Consider the following 26,441-nt stretch of genomic DNA (forward strand, 5'->3'; position numbering starts at 1 on the left):
TTATTTTTACATGTCAAATTTCTTTTTCTCTGGTTCAGGTTCTTTCTTCTCTTCTTCTACTTTCTTTTCTTTCTTCTCTCTCTTCTTCTTCTTCTCTGGTGGAGTTATGTCAAACTTCTCAGAACCATATTTTTGTAAAAGGTCTTTGTCCTTTAATAGCTCTTCTATTCTGTTTTCTATTTCATCTTCAAGAACAGCGCATGTGTCTTCTTTGCATTCTAAGAACTTTTGTTGGACTTCATCTTTCCAATCGGCGTCATCTCTGTCAACAAGTCTGTCATTGACAAATTTTAAGACTGCTCTGCTTAATGTTTTATGGTTCTTGTCATATTCCCAGAAACAGAACTTTAGAACAAATTCACCTTTCTTGTTTACACTATGTAAGATTTTATGGTCGACAGATGTTTTAGAGTCAAAAAGTTTGTCTCGAATATAGATAGCGAAATCGCTAGACATTTTCTAAAAGATAAAAATTTTAATTTTTCTAAAAATATGTTAGAAAAAAAGTTTGCTGACATTGACAAGAAATTTGAGAATGTTTTAAACAAGAACAAGAGGAAGTTGGAAAATGCTCAGATAAAACCCATACATGACAAGTTCTTATTTGCTCAGAATGGTATAACAGGTCTAATTGCACCACCTGGGTCGGGTAAGACTTTCACTTATCTTAAAATGGCTGCACAACAACAAGAACTAGATGAGAAGAACCCATTCTATGAGTTAGTTGTTATTTGTAGTACTTCTGGTCAATTTGACCAAACCGTCAATTCGTTCAAAGATATTATAAAGAAGTCTAAGTTAGTATGTATAAAGGATACTGAGTTGTTAGATTGGATAAAGAAGTACCAAAGAAGAGTTTTGAAGTATAATGCTATAAATGAGTATATAAATTCGAAGTTTAAAGACCCAAATGAGGAAATGCAGAGAATATTAGAGAAGAAACACTTCAGAAACAAACAGAAAGAGATAGAATACATTTCGAAGAAATTGCAATCTTACGATTGGAAGACTTACCCTCACAGATGTCTTCTTATCTTAGATGACTTTGCTTCTCATCCTTTGTTAAAGAATAGAGAACAAGACATGTGTCGAATTCTTAAGAAGCTCAGACACTTTAACATCTCAGTTGTCATTTGTGTACAGACAGCCAAGAGTTTAAGTAAGGATGTTAAAAGAATACTTACTGATATCATACTTTTCCCTGGATTGTCCGAAGACGATTTCATGGAACTTATGAAAGAGTCCATGGCAGGTAAGTTTGACAGACATGAACTATGGGAGAAGTACAAAGTCATACAAGACCCTCATACTTCTTTCAGAATTCACATCTACGCGAACAAAGTTCAAATTGTAAAAAGTCAAGCTTGAAAAATGTAAGTGTTTAGTCTTAGTCTGTTGTGGTGCTGGGGCTGTCGGTTCTTCTGGCTTTGGAAGGCATTCAGGAAGAGGAACGTGAGACATTCGTTTGTGTCCTGTTGGAAGGAAGAACTTTTCCAGTTGTCGGGAAAAATTTTTCCAGTTGTCGGGAAATTTTTTTCCAGTTGTCGGGAAAAATTTTTCCAGTTGTCGGGAAAAAAGTTCTCAATTTTCGAAAATTTGAATGGTTTACGGACGAACAACAGGAAAAATTTTTCCAGTTGTCGGGAAATTTTTTTCCAGTTGTCGGGAAATTTTTTTCTTGTCGGATGGAAGGACTCGGAATGCCAGAAGGATTTGACAAGACAATTTACCTTATAGAGCTACCTGAGCCATCTGAAGTCAAGCGTAAAAATAAATGGTTCATCTACTCTACTTGTTTGAAGTTGTCAAAATACTCTGTTATTTTTTCCTTTAACAATGGCAAATCTTCTTTGAAGGTAAGTATTGTACAACCTTTCATATCATAGTGTGTTTGAGGTAACGTATCTTGAACTATTTGTTTCACATCTTCATTTGGGGTCATTGAAATCGGTAAGTTTTCGCGATAGAACCAATTTCTGTCAGATTTGTAAATCTTAGCAAGGTCGTAAAAGCTTTTGTTGTTTCTTCTGACTAAATGCAACATAACCATATCTCTGTCTTCTTCATTTTCCATCTCTTCAGTATAAATCATATACTTATAGTTCTTTTCCTTTCCTTTTGGTACCGAACGTGGTATTCTTTTCTGAATGCTTTTGTCTTTTGCTTCAAGCTTGTTCTCTAGCTCTTCACGTTCTTGTCTATGAATTTCGTCAAGAAGTCTGTAAATATACCAAGCATAACGAGGCGAAGCCCACATTGCAACAGCATTTACAAGAAGTCTATGTACATAATAATCCTCTCAAACCATTTGGCAATTTTTCACGATTTTCATAGAGTTTTGGCGACTGGGGTTTTTTACTTACTCGCTGTTCTTCACTGTTTTCATAGAGTTTTGGCGAGTAAGATTTTTCTCGTAGTCGCTGTTCTTCACTGTTTTCAGAAAAAAGTATGTCTCGCTGTGCTTCGCTCAAAAGTTCTTGTGTGCTTTGGTTCCTAAACCAGTCTTGTGGTTTCTTAGTATCTGGAGCAAAACATGCTGTCAAAATACTTTGCATTTGGTACATGTCATCTTTGACCGAACGAATGAGACGGAGTTGTTTGTTAAACTGAACCCACTCATATTCTTCATTTATAGCTTCATGAACGATAGCAGTTGTTGTGTTCTCGGTTGTTGACATATCTGTCTTTACATACAAAATAAAAAAATAAAAAAAAATAAAATTAGCGTTATTTTCTGACTTTCACAAAAGACCAAAAATAAACGCTTTACATGTATTTTTCAGCAACTTCGTCAAATAATTTTATAGCACTATCTATCTCATCTACTTCAAACGTTTCTTTACCTTTCGTGGGAGCACCATACATTTTCTCAAACTTTTCAAGCAGTTCTGTTTCAGCAGCTCTCATATCGTTAACAAACGCAACCTTAACTCTATTGACTATACTGTCATATCTTTGAGTTATATTAAATGTTCTTCCTATCTTATATCTCTTTGTATTGAAGTCCTTCGGTTTCTGAACAATGTAAAGTAAGCCTTCACTGCAACGTTCCGTATCGAATGAACCATATGTTATGAAATTATATCCAACAACTGGGTCAATCCAGAACAAAACTAGTGGTATAAGACTTTTGTCTATAAGATATGTTCTTGTTCCATAGAATCTTACCGATATCATAAGCTCAGGATTTTTTGTCAAAATTTTCTGAGTAGAAGCATTTCTAACCCAGTCGTGGGATGTTTTCTTTTCAGATAGTGTTAGAATGTCTGACAAGGAATATTTTTTGTATTTCTTTGAGTATCTTACGTTTAAATCACCAATTCTAACCATTTTGGTGTCATTGTCTATCTTTCTAACTGTTTCAAACTCAATGTTTGACATTTCCTGTTCTTACATACAAAATAAAAAAAAATATTTTAAAAAAACTAACTTTAATTTTATTTTGTATAAAAGATACAGTTATATCATGAAATTTGGTCATTTTTTTACGATTTTCATGTGTTTTAGGCGTTCCTCGGTTTTCCGCGGGTCGCAATTTTTTACGATTTTCGAATGGAATCTCTATCCTCGGTTTTCCGAGGGTAGCAAACATATGAGGAAATTCATGAAATTTGTTGCTGAATTCAATAAAAATATATTTTAGGGTAGAAGGGTATATCTACCCCGTTTTCTACCCTCATTTCTACCCCAGTTATTTTATAAACGTTTCACATGGTAAACGTTATTTTTTAAATTTTGTGAAAACTCAACGGTTTGACACAAGCCCTAAAATATATTTTACTCAGAATTTTACTCAGAATTCGGCAAAAATATAATTTATGTTAGAATGTTAGATCTAACATGTTTTCTAACATGTTTTCTAACATGGTCTAAAACATACAAAACTCATGAAATTTCATACGGAATTCAATAAAAATATAATTTATGTTAGAATGTTAGATCTAACATGTTTTCTAACATGTTTTCTAACATAACTATTTACAAGCGTTTTACATGGTATATGTTGCGATGGTTCATGACTCTAAACAATTTCGTAGCTTCTATTTCTTCTGTCAGTACATCGAATGTTTTAACGATACCGAAAGTTTCTTTATACTTCTTCTTGACGTCAGATAATAGGAAATCGTTAGCGGTTGGATAGTTTTTGTTCAGAAATTCTAACATGTTCATTTTATCTTCTGCTGGTTTTTCTGCTTCTTTCTTTAAATCTGCATAGTCGTTTCGCATACGTTCTATCTCTTTGACGGAGTAGTTATATTTCCTCATTGCTGCTTTACATTTTGAACATTGCGGGTTCATTTTTGCGTTATATTCTGAAACCTTACCTGCTAAAACAACCAAGGCGTCAATTGCTCTCTTTAACTCAAAAGTTGCGGGTTTTATTTGTTCGTTCCATACCTTACCCCTACTCTCTTTATCTCTTATTTCCCAAACACATTTTGCAACTAATGAAACAAAGTTGTCGTAGGTCTTAAATTCTTCGGATTTGTAAAGGTCAGAGATGTTCTTATATACCATGTCGCAGTCTTTGTCCATGACTTTGTGGTTGCAATGAAATCCAAGAAACTCATAGTTAACCTTTCGTATGAACTTCTTTATTTCTACTGAGTCAGTCAGTCCGACTTCTATTTCATCGAATTCTGGAATAGTAAGCTTTTGTTGCTGGATTTCAGGCAATTTGGGTAAATGGTCAATAATGTCCTGCATTTCATAAAGATACTGTTCATTTGTTTCATCTTTCGCACTACAGTCTAAATTACTTGTTAAAAGTTCTTGCTTTATCTTCTGGATTTTTGTTTCGAAAGTATATGAAGAAGGAATGAAGCTTTTCATCTCTACTAACATTGAAGTTGGGTTCATGACTAACGAGTTTGGTGCTGTTGTTGCTAACATGTTCTTACAATAAAAATAAAAAAATATTTTTTTAAAAAAACCAACTTTATTTTTTATTTCGGGAAATTTCATGAAAATTCAAGAGTTTTAGACCATGTTAGAAAACGTGTTAGAAAACATGTTAGATCTAACATTCTAACATAAACATTATTTTTGGTGTAAAATTCATGAAAATTCAAGAGTTTTAGACCATGTTAGAAAACGTGTTAGAAAACATGTTAGATCTAACATTCTACCCTAAAATATATTTTTGGGTCATTTACGCTCATTCCGATGAAGAAGTCTTGACAAAACATTTATGAAGAAGTCTTGACAAAACATTTACGAAGAAGTCATGAAAATTCAAGAGGGTAGAAAAGAGGGTAGAAGACAGGTTAGATCTAACCTTCTACCCTAAAATATATTTTTGTCGAAAAAAAATGGTTCATTTACTCACAATATTTTTGTACAAAACGACCCCAAACTTTTAACTTCTTTTCTGCAGCTTCTAATGTTATCTTAGCGAGTTCATATTCTCTAAATTCTCTCTTTAAATCTTCTTGTTCCCATTGGTCTAGTTCGTATGGAGAATCTCTATAACCAGAACATATCTCACGTTCATGTTCTATTTGTTTTTCATGCATTTTTCTAACTTCTTCTTCAAACAAAGGTTTTGCATTCTCTACTGTATCTTCAAGTTCTTCTTCATCTAACTTCTCATGAACTTTCTTGTCTATGGAGTCCATAATTTTTCCAACTGCTATACAATATTTTGGAGAAGCCCACATTGCTATATAGTTTACGAGTCTTGGGTCTACATACGTTCCTCTAACCTGTTTGATTTCATCCGGAATTCCTGCATGAACTTTGTATAAAAAGCAACCCGCCGTTTTCCGCGGGTTGGTATATTCTTCACAAAATGCCTTAAAATACTCTTCCCAGGACTTATTTTCCAACAACCTTCTAAAGTCTTTCCTAAACTGCTGACACATCTTTGTTGCATTTATATAACCATCCTTGTCTCTACGTAAGACTTCAATACCGTTGTAAGTGCCTTTTGTGAATGTTTCGCCATTAGATTTGTTCGTGAACGTTTTTGCTTCGACTGTCATTCAGTACGTACAATAAAAATAAAAAATATTTTTGGGTGGGACGTCGGACATTCGTTTGTGGCTTAACCGTCGGACATCCGTTTGTGTCCTGTCGGAAGGAAGAACTTTTCCTGTCGGACATCCGTTTGTGTCCTGTCGGAAGGAAGAACTTTTCCTGTCGGACATCCGTTTGTGTCCTGTCGGAAGGAAGAACTTTTTCTGTCGGAAGGAAGAACTTTTCCTGAAGTTCGACAGGAAAAGTTCTCAATTTTCGAAAATTTGAATGGTTTACGGACGGACAACTGGAAGAACTTTTTCTGTCGGAAGGAAGAACTTTTCCTGTCGGAAGGAAGAACTTTTCCTGTCTGATGGAAGGACTTTTCCTGTCTGATGGAAGAACTTTTCCTGTCTGATGGAAGGACTTTTACTGACAGTAGCAGTACTGCTAGTAGCAGAGATTTTTATCGTCCAACTTTACAAATGTAAACTCCTATCGTTCTATTTTCTTCACTAGGGTCTAACACCAAAGTAACCTTACAAATGTAAACTTATATCGTTCTATTTTCTTCACTAGGGTCTAACACCAAAGTAACCTATGTACATGAAATTTCACTGCATAAAAGGAAAAAACCTGCGCGAATCGGGATTTGAACCGAGGTCTTCGACGTCTGTAGCGAGGTAGCCCATACCACTGAGCTATGAGCCGCTTGCATATTTTTAAGTAAAATATAGTATATTTGTCATACAGTGAAGGATGACCAAACTTAAAAAAAATAAAACTAAAATATATTTTTTTCTATCTTAAGGAAATTCATGAAAATTCAAGAGGTTAGAAATGAGGTTAGAAAACGTGTTAGATCTAACATGCTAACATAAACATTATTTTTACTGAATTTAGCAACAAAATGAACGAGGTCAGGATGTATGTTGCTGAATTCATTCATAACACCCTTTGTAAGCTCATAAAATGCTTGTTTTGAGGTCGAGCCACTTTTGGCTCCACCGTATTCTTTCAACCTGAAACATTTAATATATGTAAAAATATACTGTTTTAAAAAATGTTTTAAAATGGTATGCCATATAGCTTCTTGAATTTGTTGAGAAATATATGAACGTGTTTTCCATCTGTATCTCTAGTGTTTACATAAGCATAGCCCGCCTTAGTAAAACATACTTGTAATTTTCTATAGTTTACGCCGGTATAAAGGTAGAAAGAGTCCTGTTCTTCGCTATAGTAGTAAAACTCAAACGTATGCTTGCCATAGTCTGTAATTTCAATTGCTTCATCTTCTAGTTCGTCGACAAATTCGAATACAATATCTCGAAATTTGCCTATGTTCTTACTGTTTTCAGAACAAGTGACCCAGCGTAAATTTTCAAGTCTATTGTCATTTCTTATATGGTTTATATGGTCTACAAAGGGTAGATTGTTAGGATTCGGTATAAAATGAGTTGCAATGACAACATGTTTAAAATAGTGTTTTCCACCAATCCTCATCCTAGCATATCCGTCATTTTGCTCCCATTCGCTTAAAACTCTTTTTGTCTTTTTGTTTCTGACTTCAAATGACTCACAACAGTGAATTTCATATTTCTCATCTAACAAACAAGTTTTCCAACGGTCTTCTCCAACAAACTCAGCGTACATTTCAAATAAAATAAAAATATATTTTTTTTAAAATATTTTGTTTTAAATGGTATGCCATTTCATATTTCATCGTCTAATTTCTCATGAACTTTCTTGTCTATGTTTTGTTGAGACTTCTTCATCTAATTTCTCATGAACTTTCTTGTCTATGTTTTGTTGAGACTTTCTTGTCTATGTTTTGTCAACGGTCTGTTCCAACAAACTCAGCGTACAGTTCAAATAAAAATAAAAAAATATTTTTTTTTCTTTACTTTACGTAACCACCAGCTACCATAAGTCTTTGACGCCAACCCATACCAGCTAATGAAGGTTGGCTTGGTTTAGTTTGGAAACTAACCTTTGGTTTTGGTTTTTCTTCAGTTTTTGGCTCACCTTCTTCTATCGGTTTTTCGTCACTTTTCGGTTCATCTGACTTTACCTCACTTGCAGGTTTAGTTGTGTCGTCAACATCTTCATAAATGTCATATGCCATTTGTTTTTGTTTTCCTTTCAACTTTTTGTGTTTGTTGTAAAGTTTAGAATATTTCGACTCTAAGTCAATGAGATGTTCTATAATGAACTGTTGGTCAGTGAAGAATACCTTCCCATCTGTTGTCTCGAAAGCTCCTTCAGACTTCAATATTTTATTTGTGAGAGTCTGTTTCTTTTTTGAGATACTAGCCGTTCCATTTCTATGAAAAGTGACTTTATAGTTAGGGTTTGTATTTCCAGACCTGGCACTTTCTATTATTGAATTTTTCTCTTCATCTGTAAGTTCTTTGACAGGTTTTGACAATGGTTCTGAACTTTTTGTTTGTGGTGTCAAATCTACCGTTTCAACTTCTTCGGTCATTTCATCTCAGTAAAAAATTTTAGTTTGGTTTGTTTTCAACTGGTTGTTTAGGTTTTTTAAGTCGGTCTAAAACTTCCTGAGGTATAGGAAGAACTTGACAAACACGTGGTTGTGTAACTGCTGGAAGTCGACAAATCCATCTTGAACCCATTTGTCTCAATGCTGTATTGTTCATTTCATCTCAGTAAAAAACTTTACATTCCCCAAGTTTGAGGTGGTTGCGGTTGGTTATTGTTTACCCACTGTTGTGCATGGTTATATCCTCTGTTAAAGAATCTTTCACCTTGGTCCATGTAGTGTCCTGCTTGGTTATAGTAGTCATTTGCTTTGTTATAGTAGTTTCCTGCTTGTCTTCCTACATTGTCCATCCATCCTTGAACTTTTCCTCTTGTTTCAGGATTTGGAATAAGATTTGCTGCATCTCGTGCTACCTCCCAACCTTTCTGTACAGTTTGTATAATAGGTTGTGCTTTCTCTTTCAGTATACCTAATGTACTCAAAATCTTCCTTCCAATTCCAAATGCACCTCTGGCTATTGTTCCCACTGCGGGCAAAAATCTGGATGCAACTCCTGCTAATGCGCCAAATAAACCCATTTCTTATGGGTTAAAAAATGACGAATCCAAACAAGGACCCCTATGTTTCTAAAGCGACAAAGAAAGCACTCATGGTAAAAATCTTTAGTTCAACACCAAATGCTTGGTTTATGGATATCATGGAAAACATTCCGAGGTATAGAGAAGATGGACCACCATACTGGCTAATATTTGTCGGTCAAAACACAAGATACTGTGAAGCCATACCATTACAGTCCAAAAATATTTTAGATGTGAAAACTGCTTTGACAATATTTGTTGACAAATACCATCCAACAAAACTGACATCTGACTGTGAAAGTTCTTTCAAATCAGACGATATTAAAAACTATCTGCGTTCAAAAAATGTAAACCAATATTTCATTGTCGACCAAAACCATTCTGCTCTTGGTGTCATTGACAGTTGTATAAAAATCTTAAGAGACTTAAACCAACCACAAGGTGGTGAAGCAAATGAAATGTCATATGACGACAAATATAGACACTTCTCCATGGCAAAGATGAGACAAGTTTTAAATATTTACAATAGCCGTAAACAAAAAGGTTTGGGAAACCACTCCCCCGAAGAAATGAAAAACAACCCTGACTTAGAGAAAGACTATATATTTAATAGTTTAGTCAAAAGAGACAAACAAGAAAGAATGCCAGGCTTCAAACTTAAGAAAGGCGACAAAGTAAAAATAGAAATACCTAAACGCGACCCATATGAAAATACTATTGACTATGACAACAATGGGAACCCGACAGGTACTCACATTCGTGTTCGTAAAAATAGAAGAAAGTATACAAGAGAATATTATGAAGTTTTAGGCAAACATGGCAAAATGTACAGACTGCAAGCAGAAGATAAAACTACTATTGTCAGACCTCGTTTCAAACTTGTCAAAGTTCAAGGTGGTATACTTTCAAAGACAGTTCCTAACAAATATAAGACAACTCCTGACGAATATGCTAAAGAAGTTGAAAATGACGACTAAGCAATTCTATACCATGCGTAAACTGTCATGTAAGGTGGCATGTAGTCTTTACTTTGTCCCGTTGTTTGTGTATATCCTGTAACGCGATGTGTATGGTTTCCATCTCCCTGAGTGTCACTCCAGTAACAATTTATAGCAAACTGAACGTCGTCTTTAACATCATATCCTTTACCTTTTTTCAAGGCGTGCCAATCCCAAAATTTATGCTTATGCCAACCTGCTTGAGATGTACTTAAATCTATGTAGTGACTGTGCGCAGGTAAGTTTTCACCTGAAATCGTTTTACTTCCACCTGTTTCCTTTGAAGAGTTTGCACAATACAAAAACCTGTCGACTATTTGAGTCCAAGTTCCGAGACCAAGTACTACTTCTGGTCTGGTAGAGTTCATTGACGTGTAAATAGAACCTATAGGATATAGTGTTTGAAGTATTTCTGTCTTTAACGTTTGAAGCTCTGTTTTGTCAGCTTTTTTATCTAACTCATCGTTAACATATGTTTTGTCAGCTTTCTTATCATATAAATCTTGAGCAGTGAATTTAACTTTGTTTTCATCCTCCATGACATAGACATTTCTACATCTAATGTATTTCATCGTTGTTATGTCATCCTCCGATGTTAAACCTTGTGGAAAGTTAGGAGGTTTCCAATTTAATACATCCCCACCAGTTCCATCAGGTTCTTCAACCGTTCCTGCAATATTTTCTATACCAACAGTTGCGAAGAAATCGTGTGTATGTCCAACGTCACTTTTCTTGTTTAAGGTTTCTTGTAAGTTTGTAATATTTGCAATGGTATGTGTATGAGTCTTTTTAGAATATTCTTTGTCAGCTCTTGTCACTTCACTTGACATTTTATTGTCAACATATGTTTTATCCGCTTTGTCATCTAACATTTCTTGAAGTTCATCTACGTCATAGATGTTATGTGTATGATGTTTTTGTGGGTATGTTCTATCTGTCCATGCGAGAATATAGTCTCTTGTTGCATCTACATACTCTTTGTCAGCTTTGTTGTCAATATCTGCCTTCAAAAGAAGTTCATCTATAGGTTTCTCGTTTAAAGTTCTTTTTGTTGGATTTATACAAACAGTATGGTTCTTACTGTCTTGAAACAGAAACTCGTCTGTCATTGGGTTTATCGTCAGTTTTAAGTTTCCTTCTTTCAATGACTCAGATATCTTAGAATAGTTTGAAAAGTTTGTTGTGTTCTTATTTAGAGCTTGTACAATGAGTTGTCGGTTGTGTTGTATTTCTCTCATAGACGCTGTTTCTTTCGACATTTTTATTCTAGATAAAATATGCTTTCAATAGAAAAAGAAAATTCAAGAGTTGCTACAACTAAACCATTAGATGAACTTTTTACTAACGTAGGTCAAAAGTTTGAGACAGAGACCGTAAAGCATGAAGGCTATCGTTTTGACTACCCACTAAGATGGTTAAGAGACCCATCTGTCACAAAAGCTATTGGCTTTCGTAGAATGAAGTTCATTTCAGAAGCCATACATGGTTTCCCATTTACGGTCGCTTTTGAAATTCGATACTATAACAAAGAAAAACGTACGTATGAGAAATTTGAACAGGGAAAACTTTTACAAGTGAATTTGCTTGTAAACTTAGAAACAACTCTTCAAGCTTTTCAAGAAAAAATAAACGATATCTATCTCGAATATGCAAAACAGTACAACATTGACGAAGGAGAGTACCATCTCGATATTATATATGACAGGAAAAATGCAACTGTTAAAATCAATAGAATAGAAGACCTTGGAGAAGACGTTTATATTTCTACAAAATATAACAACTTGGCATGGTATAGATTTTTGAGGATGTTAAATCAGCCTGCAGAATATCCAGTACACCCGAACTTTTATGAAGTCGAAAACCCTAATGGAACATATGAAAATGTTTTCGACTCAGATGCTATTATAGTTCATGCTTCATTTTCTGGTGCACAAAACTCTTTTTTATGCTTGGCAAATGACTTTTACGAAAAACCTACAAAGCTATATGAACCACCGAGTGGAAGTATTTCAGACTTTCAAGTATGGTTTACAACAGATGGAAGAAAGAGAATAGTTCCATTATACCATGCGTTTTACTTAGAACTTAGTCTCATATACAACTACTATCGAACGGTAAAAATATAATTTTAATACGGTTGAGGTGTTGGATTTGGTTGCCAACTAGACTGTGGTGCAGGTTCAGGCTGTTGTATAACAGGAGCTTGTTCTTCTGGTTCAGGGTCTTTAGGTATAATACCAACGAACTGACCTACTCTTTTACCAATATTTTTGACTCCGTTCCAAATTCCTCTTCCTACGGTTTTTATTCCATTCCATATACCTCTTCCAACATTTCGAAAGAAGTTTCCTATTCTTCCAAAGAAACCCATTTTACTATATGTAAAAATCTAATGTCCACCTAGTCTCTTACGTTTCCTGTTGAGTTCCATAGCATTCTTTAACTGGAGCTCATACATTCTGTTTCTCCTCTGGTAGAAAACATATTCTGGGTCAACTCCTGTGTTCGCGTCATCTGCATAAAGTTGTTTATATCCCACTTCGGGTTTGTATAAAACTCTTTCCATCTCATATTTGCATACCATGGTGGCAAACCTAACGCAGCGTCATTTGACATGGCAGTTTGCATTTGTACATCTGTTGGCACTTGACCATAGTTTGCCATTGCAGTTTGTATTCTAACTTCATTTGGAATATTCTCTGGGTTTGGTTGTCCAGGTTGCTGTGCATTCGCTAAGTTCTGTGCGTCCATTTAATATTAGATAAAAATATCTCTTACGAGTACATATACTGGACATTTGCAGGCATTGGTTCATCTTCATATTCTCTATATCTTTCTGCCACGTCAAATAAGTAAATGACACAATGGAAAAAACCTAAAACAAGTAGTCCTATTTCAAACCACATTTACTTACTAATAAAATTTCTTTGTTATGACACTTTCTCCAGTTTATAGGACCTCTCTCATATTCTATCTTGTCATATCTAAACTCATAGTCATGTATGTCCTCTAACCATCTCATGACACTTTCCAAACCACTTTTATCGGATGTAAAGTAAAAGCATGGATGGTTATGTAAAACGTCTAAAGTTTCTAAAGAGTCTCTCAAAGTCCAGTCTACTTGGTATTGAAAATCGTATGTGTTAAAGAACGGCGGGTCTACTATAAAGAAAACATTTTCCTTGTCTTTATATTTTTCATACAACTCTGTCCAATGACATCTCACAAACTCTATACCCTCAATATATTTTTCTATGTCCTCTTTGAAAACATTTGTATAGTTAAGATATAAAACGTTTGACATAAGTGTTTCAATGTCATGAACTCTTATAGAACCACTATACAATAGTCTAGAAGATATACTATCCCAGTCTATATATTCTGCTTTTTTCAAAACCTCTCTGACAGTATTTTTCTTATCTAATGGTATACGTTCCATCTTACCTATAGGTATCTTTTCTTTCAACTCACTCAATATTTTATTTGTGTCTGGTATATGTTTGAGACGGTTCATATAGTTGTCGAAGTCATTGCATATAATCTTTGAGTCAGGAAATACAGTATGGCACAAATGAGATATATAGAAACTTCCACCGAACAAATCTACAAATGTTAGACCATTCGGTAGTTTCTTAAGTTCTCTCAATAGAATATCTTTACATCTACTCTTATTTCCAAAGAAGGGTAACGGTGGTTTTGTAAAATTCATTTTATATATATATAATAAAAATGTTTTTTCCTGAAAAGTGACAGATGTTTTGTTGTGACTTCTTCGTAAAGACTTTATTGTGACTTCTTCGTAAATGAGTGTAAATGACCAAAAAATAATGTTTATGTTAGAATGTTAGATCTAACACCTTTTCTAACATGTTTTCTAACATCGTAGAAAACTCATGAATTTCTTCGTAAAGACTTTGTTAAGACTTCTTCATCTAATTTCTCATGAACTTTCTTGTCTATGTTTTGTTAAGATTTCATCGTAAAGACTTTGTTGAGATTTCTTCGTAAATGACCCTAGTAGTATATTTTTGGTGTAAATTTCATGAAAATTCACGATGTTAGAAAACATGTTAGAAAAGGTGTTAGATCTAACATTCTAACATAAACATTATTTTTGGTGTAAATTTCATGAAAATTCAAGAGGTGAGAAAAGAGGTTAGAAAAGAGGTGACATCTCACCTCTTCACCTAAATTATATTTTTGGGTCATTTACGCTCATTACGAAGAAGTCTTGACAAAACATTTACGAAGAAGTCTTGACAAAACATTTACGAAGAAGTCTTGACAAAACATGAAAACATATATAATTTGTGAAAAGCTCCTGGAAGACCTCCGAATAAAAACTTCATTTATGTGGGCTAGAAGGCACGAAGTGCCTGGAAGACCACCCCAAGAAAAAAAAAACTTCATTATACCAATCATCCTCAGGGCTAGAAGGCACGAAGTGCCTGGAAGCCCCACTCCCTTTTTTTTTTTTTTTTTTTTTTTGGTTTATATCATAAATTACTTGTAATGCGTAAAAATACTTCAAAAATCTATTTTGCCTCAAGTTCCACAAGAAATTATTATGTAAACGCAATACACTATGCATTATCACAAGAAAATTGAGCTAAAAATTCAAAATTGAATTTATAAACGAAAAAAATGGGAAAAGAGCTTCCTCACCTAAAATTTTATGCTACAAGGTGCACTTTACTCGCAGTACATGCTCTTGCCTGGTCTTTTCTATGGCAATCAGTTCCTGAATTCAGGCAAACATCACAGCTTCCTGATGACGTTGTTGATCGCAGATTAAAAGATGTGATTATCACTGGCAGTGTATTTCTTGCACTTACTGCTGTAATGACATTAACAGGATTAACATTACACTCAATTAGCTTTCACTTTTTATTCATTGCATTTCATGCCCTCGGAACTTTCTTAACTGCAATATCAATTCTCAATTATTGGGATGTACTGCTTCTATGGATACCGTGTTCTATTACATGCATTTTCCCTTTTGTTATTGAATTGATTTATGCAATTCTAACATGCGCTGGCCTTAATCAGCACTTCTAATTATATACTTAACTTTATATTTTTCTCTTGTTTTTAAATTAAATCTATTAGATTCAAATTTATCATGTTAAGGCTCCACGTTCATGCATTCAATTTTGACAGGGCATTCAATTAAGATTTTGCCTAAAAGCACACTTGTAGCCTCATAAGTTTGGTTTTGGAATGAACAGACACCTGATCCATCATCTGCATGATGAGAGGGATCTATTGGTCACACTCAATTTGAATAAATACCTAATTTGAAAAAACTTGGTTTTTTTCGTCCAAAATCAATTTTGGAAAAAATTAACATATTTACATCGGTGAGAAAAATTTTTAAAATCTGATTGCAGCATGACTAATCGCAATATTAGGAGAAACTAATTATCACATTCTTTTTCATTTTTATGAAAGATACAATTTCTCAAAACCCATCCACGCGCATAAAAAATTGAAATATCCCTTATAAGACAGGGATTCCAGAGAAACAAAAGTTTCCCAAATCTGAAAAGTAGATTGCCAATTTCCAACAAAAACTGGAATTTGGCATTAATAAATATTAATATATTATTTATATAATATCAAAATTGTAATGATGAGTTCAGTTTTTGATTTGAATAATCTAGAAAATTTCCTGATTTCGATTATCTTCAATCAAGAGTTGATATGAAATAGAGAATATTTTAAAATATATGAAGATTGTATTTTACTGATTTTTTATTACTATAAGCAATATAATCTCAAAACACTAATAAATTCGAAAATCAAGAACTTTTGTATATAAATCATGCGAGTCAACGGATAGGAAATAATAGTAGTTCACACTGTTTCTTCACATTCACAACAAAACAGCCCTTGGGTGGGGTAGCGATCAAATACTTGAAAATTAATTTTGGAGTCCCTAAGTGCATAGTATAATGGTTAGAATTCCCTATAATAAATCTTGTTTTGTTGTAAACAGAAATTCATCAAAAGTGACACCTCAGAAAAGCTAAAATATTGAATTTTTGGAACTTTTGATAGAGCACGTTTTTAAATATTAATTAAAGTAAATGTATATTTTGTAAAGATTCTTTTTAATAAAAAAATAAAATTTTGAAGAAGAACACAAAATCTTCTGAAAAATAATATCACATAAACTCATATTATTTTCTAATATATAACTATTTTATATAAAAATCAAATTCAATGATCTTAAAAGCGAAGGATAAACCTCAAAATTTACGAATATAATGAGTGGGAATATAATGCTTATCTATCATAAAACCATATGAAATATCAATTTTTGCTTTACGCCTAATTTTTGACGACAATTAGCAAAAAATGTTAAATGTTAACACTCAGTCCATTTGAATATGAAAAATAAAATTGACTTTGATTAAATGTTTTTATTTATCATGCAATTCTTCTTGCGACCAAAGATTTGAATAAAATTTCAAAAAATAAGATAGCTTAAAAAATAATATACGGTAGTGTTTACTAATAGATGAATAGTATATAAATTCTATTAAAATGGATTTGATCCAAAAAAATATATAAAATTTGATCATAAATAAAATCGTTTTAAATTACTTCTTCATTTAAATTATAACAATTATTTTTGGTTTTATATTTTTTTGGATCAAATCCATTTTAATAGAATTTATATACTATTCATCTATTACCCAGATTTGCTTTACTTTTACCACCTCTCTAAAGCTGGGGACACCGCCTATCGTTGGGAGTAGCTATTAAATAGAACCACCAAGGGTATTTTTCGAACTGCCGGTGTAGTGGAAACATCTGACATAATGATGCATTATGCCAAGGTTTGATTCCCATTTAGTCAATTTTTTTCTTTTTTGGATCATGAATTTTTTTTTGGGTCACTATAAGATTTGTTTCATGTTCTAAATCTGCTGCATATGTAATCTATTTTTATTTACCTATTTTTAAAAATCTATTGGATTGCCAAATTTGAATATATTTAAAATCATAAAAATCCAAAAAAACTATAAATATATGTTTTATGCATAGTGCCGATACTCAAATATCAGATTACTTAGATCCATGAATAATATCCGAATTTTTTTTTTTAAAATTAAACTTCAAAACTTCTTCCAATCTTATTCTTAATCAATTGTAAATTTTTAAAACCATTTTTTAAAATAATTTTGCGTAAATTTTATTCTCATGTTGTTTTAATCGAAAATTGATACATTTTCAAAAAAATAATATTGACTTATGAAATTCATTTTTAAGGTGAAATAGTATTGTTTTTATTAAAGTATATGAATAATATATAAAAAATTAATGAATAATATAAGCAGATTTTTAGTTTACAAAACAAATATGAGCAATGCAATTTCAAACTTTTGCTGGCAATTTCGATATTGCTCAAGTTTGTAGTATTTGTGATACCTATAACATCGGCTTAATCAAAATTCGATTTTTCTTATGAGTTATTGAGAAAATTTGATTGCAATGAGAAGGATTTCGACGTTTTTGATAAACTAAGAGCTGAGCTTTAGGGGTTCAGTTCATTTATGGCTGTAGTTTGATGCGTAGATCTCTTTTTTATTGTAAATTCTTTCAGCATGGAGATCGAGAATGAATCTTTTGAGAACTTTATGAGTTTTTACACCCGTAAAGAGGTCCTTCGAGGAAAGATAGTCCAGACTACATGAAGATGTGGGTTAACCAAAAAAATCCGATGGTTTCCCCATATTCATGTAGATCTTCGAAAAAATGAGCACCAAAAAAGCCAAAAAAATAGGCTTTTTATTGGATTTGTACACTAGATCAATAATCTATTTAGGATCTGACACTCTTTTTAGCCAGAGATATGAGGTCCTTTCTAGGAAAACGATCTATTCATCCATAAAAAAAATGAATTATCGTTTTCCCCAGAAATTACATGGGGAGTGGTAAAAGTAAAGCAAATCTGGGTAGTAAACACTACCGTATATTATTTTTTAAGCTATCTTTTTTTTTGAACTTTTATTCAAATCTTTGGTCGCAAGAAGAATTGCATGATAAATAAAAACATTTAATCAAAGTCAATTTTATTTTTCATATTCAAATGGACTGAGTGTTAACATTTAACATTTTTTGCTAATTGTCGTCAAAAATTAGGCGTAAAGCAAAAATTGATATTTCATATGGTTTTATGATAGATAAGCATTATATTCCCACTCATTATATTCGTAAATTTTGAGGTTTATCCTTCGCTTTTAAGATCATTGAATTTGATTTTTATATAAAATAGTTATATATTAGAAAATAATATGAGTTTATGTGATATTATTTTTCAGAAGATTTCATTCTATATGCCTATGAAAAGTACTCTCAAAACTAACTTTTTCCTAATTATAATTAAATCTAGAATATTGTATTATGCTTAGTATTATTTCATTTTTCTCATTCAATTTAGAATTTACAAATGTCAAAAAATTGAGAGCTGTCACTTTTGATGAATTTCTGTTTATTACAGTTTTGAAGTTCATTTGCCGAACACTAAACTTTTTTTCGAAATCGAAATAATTTCAAAAAAATATATCTTATTTTTTGCTTTTTCAGATAGTCATTATACACAAAATATTAGTAAACTATTTTTATTTGAATTACTAAAACTTTCAATTTTTTAATTCTCTGATATAGACTCTCATATGATACATTATCCAATATATATGATTTTCTTCTGCTATTAGTTATACTACAATGAATACTAAATCATTCTCCAAGATTCTACATAAAAATTCGAATTCATTGTATGTTACAATCATTCTAATTTAAAATTTATGAAACTCCAAAGATGTATTTGTATAGTGAATTATTAAATATTTCATAATGTAGGTATGAATTTATCAAATTCGATATTTCAAATTTTATAATTCGTATAAAAGGATATATTTTTACATTATACTGGGTAAAAGCATGGGAAAGTTTAAATAGTTCTTAAGACAGTATTTGTAGTAGTGAAAATTGAAATACACTAAATTTATTGAGTTAGCTTTGGTAGACGGGCCGGTCAATAATTATTAACTAATGATGATTGCTATAGAATCAAATAAAAGTAAATAATTTTTGATTATTGTTTCAAAAAGTTTAGTTTCAAAAGAGTATAATATCAATAACTCTCAATCTTGACCTCAAACGTAGGATTTCAACATTATCCTGTATATACAATATAAAAATATGATCGAGCAGAAGATATTAATGAAATTACCTATGATATTTGTTATAATTAAGTCAAAAACTACAAGCTATAATAAATTATAATAGAGCAATCAATTCGTCTAATCTTTTGAATTGATTGGTATAGAATAAAATGAAACAAACTCATATTATTATAGATGATTTAAAATATGCAAAAAATATTCAAAAGAATTCTGTATAGTTTCAGAATTTTACTCTTTATATGTAATAAAATATATCCTAATGTGCATATGTGATTTGTTGAAGATATTTATCGAGAATGAAATAAATATTGCAAATTACGAAAAACAATGATGCAGCGTAAGAGCTTATGGGTAAATAAAACAAATAAGAGCAACTTTCGATTTTTCGAAATTTAATAGATCTTGGAGGTAAATTACCAAGGTTTTGGACGAAAAACCCCTTTTTATGCTGTTGAAGCTACAGTTTCATTTGGTCATACTCCGACCCCTTGTCTTTGGGTATTCGTGGAGTTATGGGCCATTAAAAAAAGGAGGATTACGACCCTCTCAATTTATGAACGTGGAGCCTTAAATTTTGTGATTTTTCAATATAAAGATAAAAATCGATGAAAACAGTTACCTAATTAATCATATTTTATTATTACAAACAAAAAACAATAAATATCATATATAAGAATGCTGTAAAATATCAAATGATTGACCATCAAATGGCGCAATGATTGGAGCTGGTTCCGTCCTAAACCAAGGATGCTTTAATGCTTCAGCAGCCGAAATTCGCTTTGCTGGATCATAAACAATGATTTTTTGGAGGAGATCAATGGCTTCTTCACTTAGTGACTGGAAAATCTCATGGAAATCCTTGGCAGGCTTTTCTTTGAAACAAATTTTTCCAAAATCAGATAATTGAGAAATTCCTGGCCAATTTTTCTCTGAAGCATCACCAAGTAGATCACTTATCATTGCAAGGAGTTCTACATCACCAGTTCCTGGGAAAAGAGGAGAACCTGTTAAAATTTCTGCCATAACACAACCTGCAGCCCAAATATCAATTGGATACCCGTAATTTCGATCTCCATAAAGTAGTTCAGGAGATCTATAATAGTGTGTACCAACTTGAAGTGTCCAGGCATGGGAATCATCATAACCTTGTTGATTGGAATGATCAGTGAGTAATCTGCATAATCCAAGATCGCATATTTTGAGTACTCCTTGCTTTGTAACCAGTAAATTTTGTGGTTTTATATCGCGATGAATCATTCCAAGCGAATGCATATGTGCGAGGCCTCGAAATAGCTGCAAAATAAACCCTTTTGCCAAACTTTCTGATACTATATTTGATGATAAAACTTTCGATAAATTGTAAGGAATGTATTCCATAACGAGATTTATTGCTGAAGCTGATTGAACTACTTCATGCAATTTAACTATATTCTGATGTTCACAAACACTTAATGCTTGTATTTCTCTATATGGAGCTATTGTATCGTTAGATCTGGAAGTTAAACTTATTGATTTAATCGCAAAAGTAATCTTTGTAGATAATTCTTGTGCTTTATATACAGTCGAAAATCTGCCGCAATCAATTGCCGTTACTTCTCCATATCCTTTTACTAAAGTATTCATTTGATTTTCGTTTGTCACTTTTATTAACATCAATTTCTACTTGAATTCATAAGCTTTCTTGATAAATGCTGCATATTACTGAGGTTTGGAAAGATTTTCATGAAATTTAAAAGGAAATTCGTATAATAAGAGTAGACCCTTATAATAAGGGCACTTTGAAGAATGAAATTTGTTAATAGCATTTTTCCGAATGATTGATGCTTCAATAAAAATAAATACACGCCAATTTCTAGTATGATTTTTGCGATTTGGAGTTCAAGGAGAGCAAAAATGTCAAAGATGTAAAAATGGGTTGAAAGTTACAAGCTCTCAATTTTCGTCCCTTTTGTACGTTTATTATAATTGTAGCATATTGTCATCAAGCACGCGACTAACCAGCAAAGACGTGTCCTCTAATTCCGTCCCTAGTTCAAAAATCTGGAACTATTTAAGCAAAAACATTCGATTTCAAAATCAAGCATTCTTTATTCAACGAGTAAAACATTAAAGTATGATTTGTCATACACGGAATAATGACAAGCTCTTAGAGTATGTTTAGTACAGAGTTACTGCCAACTTGAGTTCTTGAATTTGGTAAGTTAGAACAAAAGAAGCCATATGTCGCATCTAAGGACTTGTACTTATCAGAGTATTACTAAATGTTTAAGAATGTTAGTTATTCGTCCCAAACTCGTACGTTTCCACGCGAATCTTGATAATAAATATACTATTTTGGACTTTTTGCAATAAATCTCTTTTTACCACATTAGCATATCTGTGTGTATGCTACTTAACCTCTTTAGAGACCATTAAGATAATGTTTTTTGATACTTTTTCAAGACTATGCCATAAAGTAAACGAATAATTTACAAAATGATATTAAAAAATTTAATTTTATTATGCTTTTATAAATATTGAGACTTTTTAGGACTATTTTAAAAATGTAAATAGATCAATCATTTTAATATTAGATAAGATAATCTAAAGACGTCAGATGTTTCAATAACTTCAGATCAATGACTAATATGAAATTTAAGATTTGTGTTAATTTAAGAATTAACAATGGAATCTGGTTTAGAAAGATGGAAAGCATAGAGAATCTAAAGGATAAGAGAGATTAAATACAAAATGCTGCATAAAAAGGCAGATCAGTGAGAAGAAATCATGAGGTTAAAAAGGAACATTCAAATTAGAATATAACATTGCATATTACAATATTAATATTAAAGATAATACTGCACATCATTGTGCAGTGATCCATAAATCAATATTAATATCTCATATGATAAAATCTAATATCATATTACAATATTAATATTAAAGATAATACTGCACATCATTGTGCAATTACACTATTTTAAATATTTTCATAAATAATGACTTACAAGTTAAAAAAATGTAGAATTAACTGCATGATCCAATATTGGACCGAATGTATGTTTGAATCTATAACTGAATTCATTAATGACAAAAAAGTGACTCTATAACTGAGTATCTGGCTGACAATATGCCTGAAAGTTTGAATGTGTCTAGGAATATAACTGACAGTTTGAGTGACATTTTGAATGAGGGTTTGGTTGTCAGTATAACTCAAGGTTTGAGAGAGAATATGACTCACAGTTTGACTGACAATATGACTTAGAGTTTGAGTGACAGTATGAACAACAGTTTGGGTGATAGTATGAACTACAGTATGACTGAGAATATGACTGACGGTTTGACAGACACTATGAATTAGCTTTTTATTGAGAGTAAGACTGACGGTTTGACCGACAATATGACTGACGGTTTGACCGACAATATGACTGACGGTTTTATTTAGAATATAACTGAGAGTTTGGGTGACAATATGACTCATAGTTTAAGAGAGTGTATGACTGATGGTTTTAGTGAGAATAAGACTGACAGTTTGGGTGACAATATGACTGTTGATTTGAGTGAGTGTATGACTGACAATTTGAGTGACAATATGACTTCGGTTTGACAGACACTATGAATTAGCTTTTTAGTTAGAATAAGACTGACAGTTTGAGTGACAATATGACTGACAGTTTGACTGACAATATGACTGTTGATTTGAGTGAGTGTATGATTGAGAGTTTGGGTGACAATATGACTCATAGTTTAAGAGAGTGTATGACTGATGGTTTTAGTTAGAATAAGACTGATAGTTTGAGTGACAATATGACTGTTGATTTGAGTGAGTGAATGACTGACAGTTTGACTGACAATATGACTGACGGTTTGAGTGACAATATGACTGACGATTTGACTGACAATATGACTGACGGTTTTAGTGAGAATAAGACTGATAGTTTGGGTGACAATATGATTGTTGATTTGAGTGAGTGTATGACTTACAGTTTGACTGACAATATGACTGACGGCTTTAATTAGAATATTACTGACAGTTTGAGTGACAATATGACTGTGGTTTGACAGACACTATGAATTAGCTTTTTATTGAGAGTAAGACTGACGGTTTGACCGACAATATGACTGACGGTTTGACCGACAATATGACTGACGGTTTTATTTAGAATATAACTGAGAGTTTGGGTGACAATATGACTCATAGTTTAAGAGAGTGTATGACTGATGGTTTTAGTGAGAATAAGACTGATAGTTTGAGTGACAACATGACTGACGTTTTGACTGACAATATGAGTGACGGCTTTAGTTAGAATATGACTTAGAGTTTAGCTGACAATTGGCTGACAGTTTGAGTGACAATATGACTGAGAGTTTGACTGACAATATGACTGACGGTTTGAGTGAGTGTATGAATGAGAATATAACTGACGTTTTGACTAACAATATGACTGACGGTTTGACATCGAAATTCATTCATATATACATCAGGAGTAGTTTGAGGATAATCTGAGGAGTTTGAGGATAATCTGAGGAGTTTGAGGATAATCTGAGGAGTTTGAGGATAATCTGAGGAGTTTGAGGAGTAGTCTGAGGAGGAGTCTGAGGATAATCTGAGGAGGAGTCTGAGGATAATCTGAGGAGGAGTTTGAGGATAATCTGAGGAGGAGTCTGAGGATAATCTGAGGATTAGACCGAGGAGTAGTCTGAGGAGTTTGAGGATAATCTGAGGAGAAGTCTGAAGATTAGACCGAGGAGTAGTTTGAGGAGTTTGAGGATAATCTGAGCATAATCTGAGGAGGAGTCTGAGGATTAGACTGAGGAGTTTGAGAAGTAGTCTGAGGATAATCTGAGGAGTTTGAGGATAATCTGAGCATAATCTGAGGAGGAGTCTGAGGATTAGACCGAGGAGTAGTTTGAGGATAATCTGAGGAGGAGTCTGAGGATTAGACTGAGGAGTAGTTTGAGGATAATCTGAGGAGTAGTTTCAGGAGTAGTCTGAGGACTAGTCTCAGGACTAGTCTGATGAGGAGGACTCTAAGGAGTAGTCTGAAGAGTAGTCTCAGGAGGAAGATCTGAGGAGGAGTCTTATGAGGAAGATCTGAGGAGGGGTCTAAGGAGTAGTCTGAGGATGATGAGTAATCTGATAAGGAGTAGTCTGAGGATGATCTGAGGATAACCTGATGACTAGTCTAGGAGTGGTCTAATAAAAATGTAAAATATTTTCAAAAAAAAATTCTATGAATTATATTTTAATTCTTAGCATTATACTGAATAAAATAAACATAAATATCAAAATTTGAAATTGAACACGCCAAAAAATTGATAATCCACATTCAATATTTTGTAAGTGGCGTACTTTTTGAATACTCGCCATACGCCTTGGAGTTCTCAATTTTGAATTCACCTTTATTTGGGCGACCTCAGAAAAATACGCCATTAAGAAAATATTGTATGAGATTTTAAATTTGAACACGCTCTACCTTAAGGAATTAAATTTATTAAGATATATTTATATATAATAAACGATTACTTAAAAAAAGTATTTCATCGCTTATGTAAGTTTCAAAAAAATCACGAAAAAAAAAATCAAGATTAAAATTTTATTTTTAATTTTTGAATTTCTCAAATGGCGAAATTTTTGGGCGAACAAAAAAAATGTACGCCCGGTCAAATGGCGTGTTTAACGCATCCCTATTTAGCAGCATACCACCGCATTCCACCTATAAGCACTAATAATAGTGCAGAGGGTAAGCATAGACACATTAACGAACTTGCAAAAAAAGCAAGAAACTTTTCTACTTTCATCAAATTCATTCTGAATGATACTATCATTAGGATTAATGAATCAATTGATCCCATTAATAAGCAAAAACGCGAGAAGAATGACTTGTTAAACGAAAAATGCATACATTGCGGATTCTCCTATAATGATATTAATACTGATAAGAATCCTTGTAAATATTGCAAGGATTTCTTTATGAATAAGAGTCATGTTCCCTCTGCAGGCATACATGTTATGAAAATAGGAGAAAACGTAGGTGAAATCATAGAATTCCCAATCGATAAAAATGTAGGTGCTCAGGATGAACTCGTGGATCACAAAGAAAAGAGTTCGCCGATCGAAATATCAAAATACGCAGAATTTATTGATATTGACGATAAAAATAAAGCAGTTTTAGTCGTAAAACTGCTTTATAATCTTGAAACGTTCCAAGATGCCAAAGATTTAATCAATTCTCTGGAAAAACAATCAAAAAATTATGAATCTGCATTACAAAATAAACCAGAAATTTGGTTGGAAAAATACTTGCCTGAATTAATGAAGGAAGTAAAAGATGCGAGAGCTGCTAGAATGAGATTGAAGATAATAAAGAAGTAGAGATGATGAGTGAATAAAAACTTTGTATTAAATTTGTATATAAGAGAATTGTAAAATATAAAAATAAAGAAGTGGTTGATAAGAATTTGAAAATTCGTTGGGTGCATATAAGTTTGATAAATATATTTATGAATATTAATGTCAAATTGGGTGGTTGCGTGATAGAATGCTTCTGTGTATGTGTGGCGTGAGTTAGCATCGGGTGGTTGCGTGATAGAATGCTTCTGTGTATGTGTGGCGTGAGTTAGCATCGGGTGGTTGCGTGATAGAATGCTTCTGTGTATGTGTGGCGTGAGTTAGCATCGGTTGCGTGATAGAATGCTTCTGTGTATGTGTGGCGTGAGTTAGCATCGGGTGGTTGCGTGATAGAATGCTTCTGTGTATGTGTGGCGTGAGTTAGCATCGGGTGGTTGCGTGATAGAATGCTTCTGTGTATGTGTGGCGTGAGTTAGCATCGTAGAGATGCGAGTTTCCGAATTTTTTTAGCCCTGGGATGTCATAACCGCTGCGGTTTTGTAAAATTTGGGATAAATTTTGACAATCCATTTTTTGTGGGATGTACGTTTATATCAATTTGCTCGGCGTTTGCCGAGCTATTGTACAATCCTACTCGAATTCATTACGCAGCCCTGGTCACTCAAAGGCCAGGGCATACAATTACAAAATAGTAGAGTGAGACTCTTCTAATTTCTTCCAATCACAAGGAAGATCTTAGAAGAGCCTCACTCTACTCGAACACATTACGCAGCCCTGGTCACTCAAAGGCCAGGGCATACAATTACAAAATAGTAGAGTGAGACTCTTCTAATTTTTCCAATCACAAGGAAGATCTTAGAAGAGCCTCACTCTACT

At 32.9% G+C, this 26,441-nt stretch overlaps 18 protein-coding genes across 18 annotated transcripts, besides 3 other annotated features; 5 read left to right on the forward strand and 13 right to left on the reverse strand.

Annotated features, from left to right (window-relative positions):
* Window positions 1-14,525: part of a mobile genetic element that runs on past the window's edge.
* On the reverse strand, window positions 7-456 carry TVAGG3_0550960 (uncharacterized protein; the record flags this gene model as incomplete). The annotated part of the gene is made up of 1 exon (XM_051238174.1): window positions 7-456. The coding sequence occupies one exon, from the start codon at window positions 454-456 to the stop codon at window positions 7-9; it is 450 nt and encodes a 149-aa protein (XP_051095998.1).
* Window positions 493-1,368, forward strand: TVAGG3_0550970 (protein of unknown function, DUF4106 family; the record flags this gene model as incomplete). The annotated part of the gene is made up of 1 exon (XM_051238175.1): window positions 493-1,368. One exon carries the CDS (start codon window positions 493-495, stop codon window positions 1,366-1,368), a length of 876 nt encoding a protein of 291 aa, XP_051095999.1.
* On the reverse strand, window positions 1,784-2,257 carry TVAGG3_0550980 (KilA, N-terminal/APSES-type HTH, DNA-binding family; the record flags this gene model as incomplete). Its single annotated transcript, XM_051238176.1, has 1 exon — window positions 1,784-2,257. The coding sequence occupies one exon, from the start codon at window positions 2,255-2,257 to the stop codon at window positions 1,784-1,786; it is 474 nt and encodes a 157-aa protein (XP_051096000.1).
* TVAGG3_0550990 (organellar and viral DNA polymerase type B) lies at window positions 2,767-3,381 on the reverse strand (the record flags this gene model as incomplete). The annotated part of the gene is made up of 1 exon (XM_001323250.1): window positions 2,767-3,381. One exon carries the CDS (start codon window positions 3,379-3,381, stop codon window positions 2,767-2,769), a length of 615 nt encoding a protein of 204 aa, XP_001323285.1.
* TVAGG3_0551000 (organellar and viral DNA polymerase type B) lies at window positions 3,979-4,893 on the reverse strand (the record flags this gene model as incomplete). The annotated part of the gene is made up of 1 exon (XM_001323249.1): window positions 3,979-4,893. One exon carries the CDS (start codon window positions 4,891-4,893, stop codon window positions 3,979-3,981), a length of 915 nt encoding a protein of 304 aa, XP_001323284.1.
* Window positions 5,322-5,984, reverse strand: TVAGG3_0551010 (uncharacterized protein; the record flags this gene model as incomplete). Its single annotated transcript, XM_051238177.1, has 1 exon — window positions 5,322-5,984. The coding sequence occupies one exon, from the start codon at window positions 5,982-5,984 to the stop codon at window positions 5,322-5,324; it is 663 nt and encodes a 220-aa protein (XP_051096001.1).
* TVAGG3_0551020 (HNH endonuclease family) lies at window positions 7,027-7,611 on the reverse strand (the record flags this gene model as incomplete). The annotated part of the gene is made up of 1 exon (XM_051238178.1): window positions 7,027-7,611. The coding sequence occupies one exon, from the start codon at window positions 7,609-7,611 to the stop codon at window positions 7,027-7,029; it is 585 nt and encodes a 194-aa protein (XP_051096002.1).
* TVAGG3_0551030 (phage tail repeat-like family) lies at window positions 7,859-8,443 on the reverse strand (the record flags this gene model as incomplete). The annotated part of the gene is made up of 1 exon (XM_051238179.1): window positions 7,859-8,443. One exon carries the CDS (start codon window positions 8,441-8,443, stop codon window positions 7,859-7,861), a length of 585 nt encoding a protein of 194 aa, XP_051096003.1.
* Window positions 8,463-8,618, reverse strand: TVAGG3_0551040 (uncharacterized protein; the record flags this gene model as incomplete). The annotated part of the gene is made up of 1 exon (XM_051238180.1): window positions 8,463-8,618. The coding sequence occupies one exon, from the start codon at window positions 8,616-8,618 to the stop codon at window positions 8,463-8,465; it is 156 nt and encodes a 51-aa protein (XP_051096004.1).
* Window positions 8,638-9,039, reverse strand: TVAGG3_0551050 (uncharacterized protein; the record flags this gene model as incomplete). The annotated part of the gene is made up of 1 exon (XM_051238181.1): window positions 8,638-9,039. The coding sequence occupies one exon, from the start codon at window positions 9,037-9,039 to the stop codon at window positions 8,638-8,640; it is 402 nt and encodes a 133-aa protein (XP_051096005.1).
* On the forward strand, window positions 9,057-9,865 carry TVAGG3_0551060 (uncharacterized protein; the record flags this gene model as incomplete). Its single annotated transcript, XM_051238182.1, has 1 exon — window positions 9,057-9,865. A coding segment is annotated over one exon (809 nt), but the record flags the coding sequence as incomplete, so codon positions are not given.
* On the reverse strand, window positions 10,013-11,296 carry TVAGG3_0551070 (phage tail repeat-like family; the record flags this gene model as incomplete). Its single annotated transcript, XM_051238183.1, has 1 exon — window positions 10,013-11,296. One exon carries the CDS (start codon window positions 11,294-11,296, stop codon window positions 10,013-10,015), a length of 1,284 nt encoding a protein of 427 aa, XP_051096007.1.
* TVAGG3_0551080 (uncharacterized protein) lies at window positions 11,495-12,163 on the forward strand (the record flags this gene model as incomplete). Its single annotated transcript, XM_051238184.1, has 1 exon — window positions 11,495-12,163. One exon carries the CDS (start codon window positions 11,495-11,497, stop codon window positions 12,161-12,163), a length of 669 nt encoding a protein of 222 aa, XP_051096008.1.
* Window positions 12,166-12,408, reverse strand: TVAGG3_0551090 (serine threonine-protein phosphatase family; the record flags this gene model as incomplete). The annotated part of the gene is made up of 1 exon (XM_051238185.1): window positions 12,166-12,408. The coding sequence occupies one exon, from the start codon at window positions 12,406-12,408 to the stop codon at window positions 12,166-12,168; it is 243 nt and encodes an 80-aa protein (XP_051096009.1).
* TVAGG3_0551100 (uncharacterized protein) lies at window positions 12,427-12,603 on the reverse strand (the record flags this gene model as incomplete). Its single annotated transcript, XM_051238186.1, has 1 exon — window positions 12,427-12,603. The coding sequence occupies one exon, from the start codon at window positions 12,601-12,603 to the stop codon at window positions 12,427-12,429; it is 177 nt and encodes a 58-aa protein (XP_051096010.1).
* A 156-nt stretch (window positions 14,526-14,681) lies between the features above and the next one.
* On the forward strand, window positions 14,682-15,095 carry TVAGG3_0551110 (transmembrane protein family; the record flags this gene model as incomplete). Its single annotated transcript, XM_051238187.1, has 1 exon — window positions 14,682-15,095. One exon carries the CDS (start codon window positions 14,682-14,684, stop codon window positions 15,093-15,095), a length of 414 nt encoding a protein of 137 aa, XP_051096011.1.
* Window positions 15,096-16,023: 928 nt separating this feature from the next.
* Window positions 16,024-16,061: a mobile genetic element.
* Window positions 16,062-18,506: 2,445 nt separating this feature from the next.
* Window positions 18,507-18,543: a mobile genetic element.
* Window positions 18,544-19,870: 1,327 nt separating this feature from the next.
* TVAGG3_0551140 (cyclin-dependent protein serine/threonine kinase protein) lies at window positions 19,871-20,902 on the reverse strand (the record flags this gene model as incomplete). Its single annotated transcript, XM_001323248.1, has 1 exon — window positions 19,898-20,857. The coding sequence occupies one exon, from the start codon at window positions 20,855-20,857 to the stop codon at window positions 19,898-19,900; it is 960 nt and encodes a 319-aa protein (XP_001323283.1).
* A 3,934-nt stretch (window positions 20,903-24,836) lies between these two features.
* TVAGG3_0551150 (organellar and viral DNA polymerase type B) lies at window positions 24,837-25,589 on the forward strand (the record flags this gene model as incomplete). Its single annotated transcript, XM_051238188.1, has 1 exon — window positions 24,837-25,589. One exon carries the CDS (start codon window positions 24,837-24,839, stop codon window positions 25,587-25,589), a length of 753 nt encoding a protein of 250 aa, XP_051096012.1.
* Window positions 25,590-26,441: the final 852 nt, after the last annotated feature.

Source organism: Trichomonas vaginalis, chromosome II, assembly GCF_026262505.1.
Source record: "Trichomonas vaginalis G3 chromosome II, whole genome shotgun sequence".
In the NCBI taxonomy this organism is placed as follows: domain Eukaryota; phylum Parabasalia; order Trichomonadida; family Trichomonadidae; genus Trichomonas; species Trichomonas vaginalis.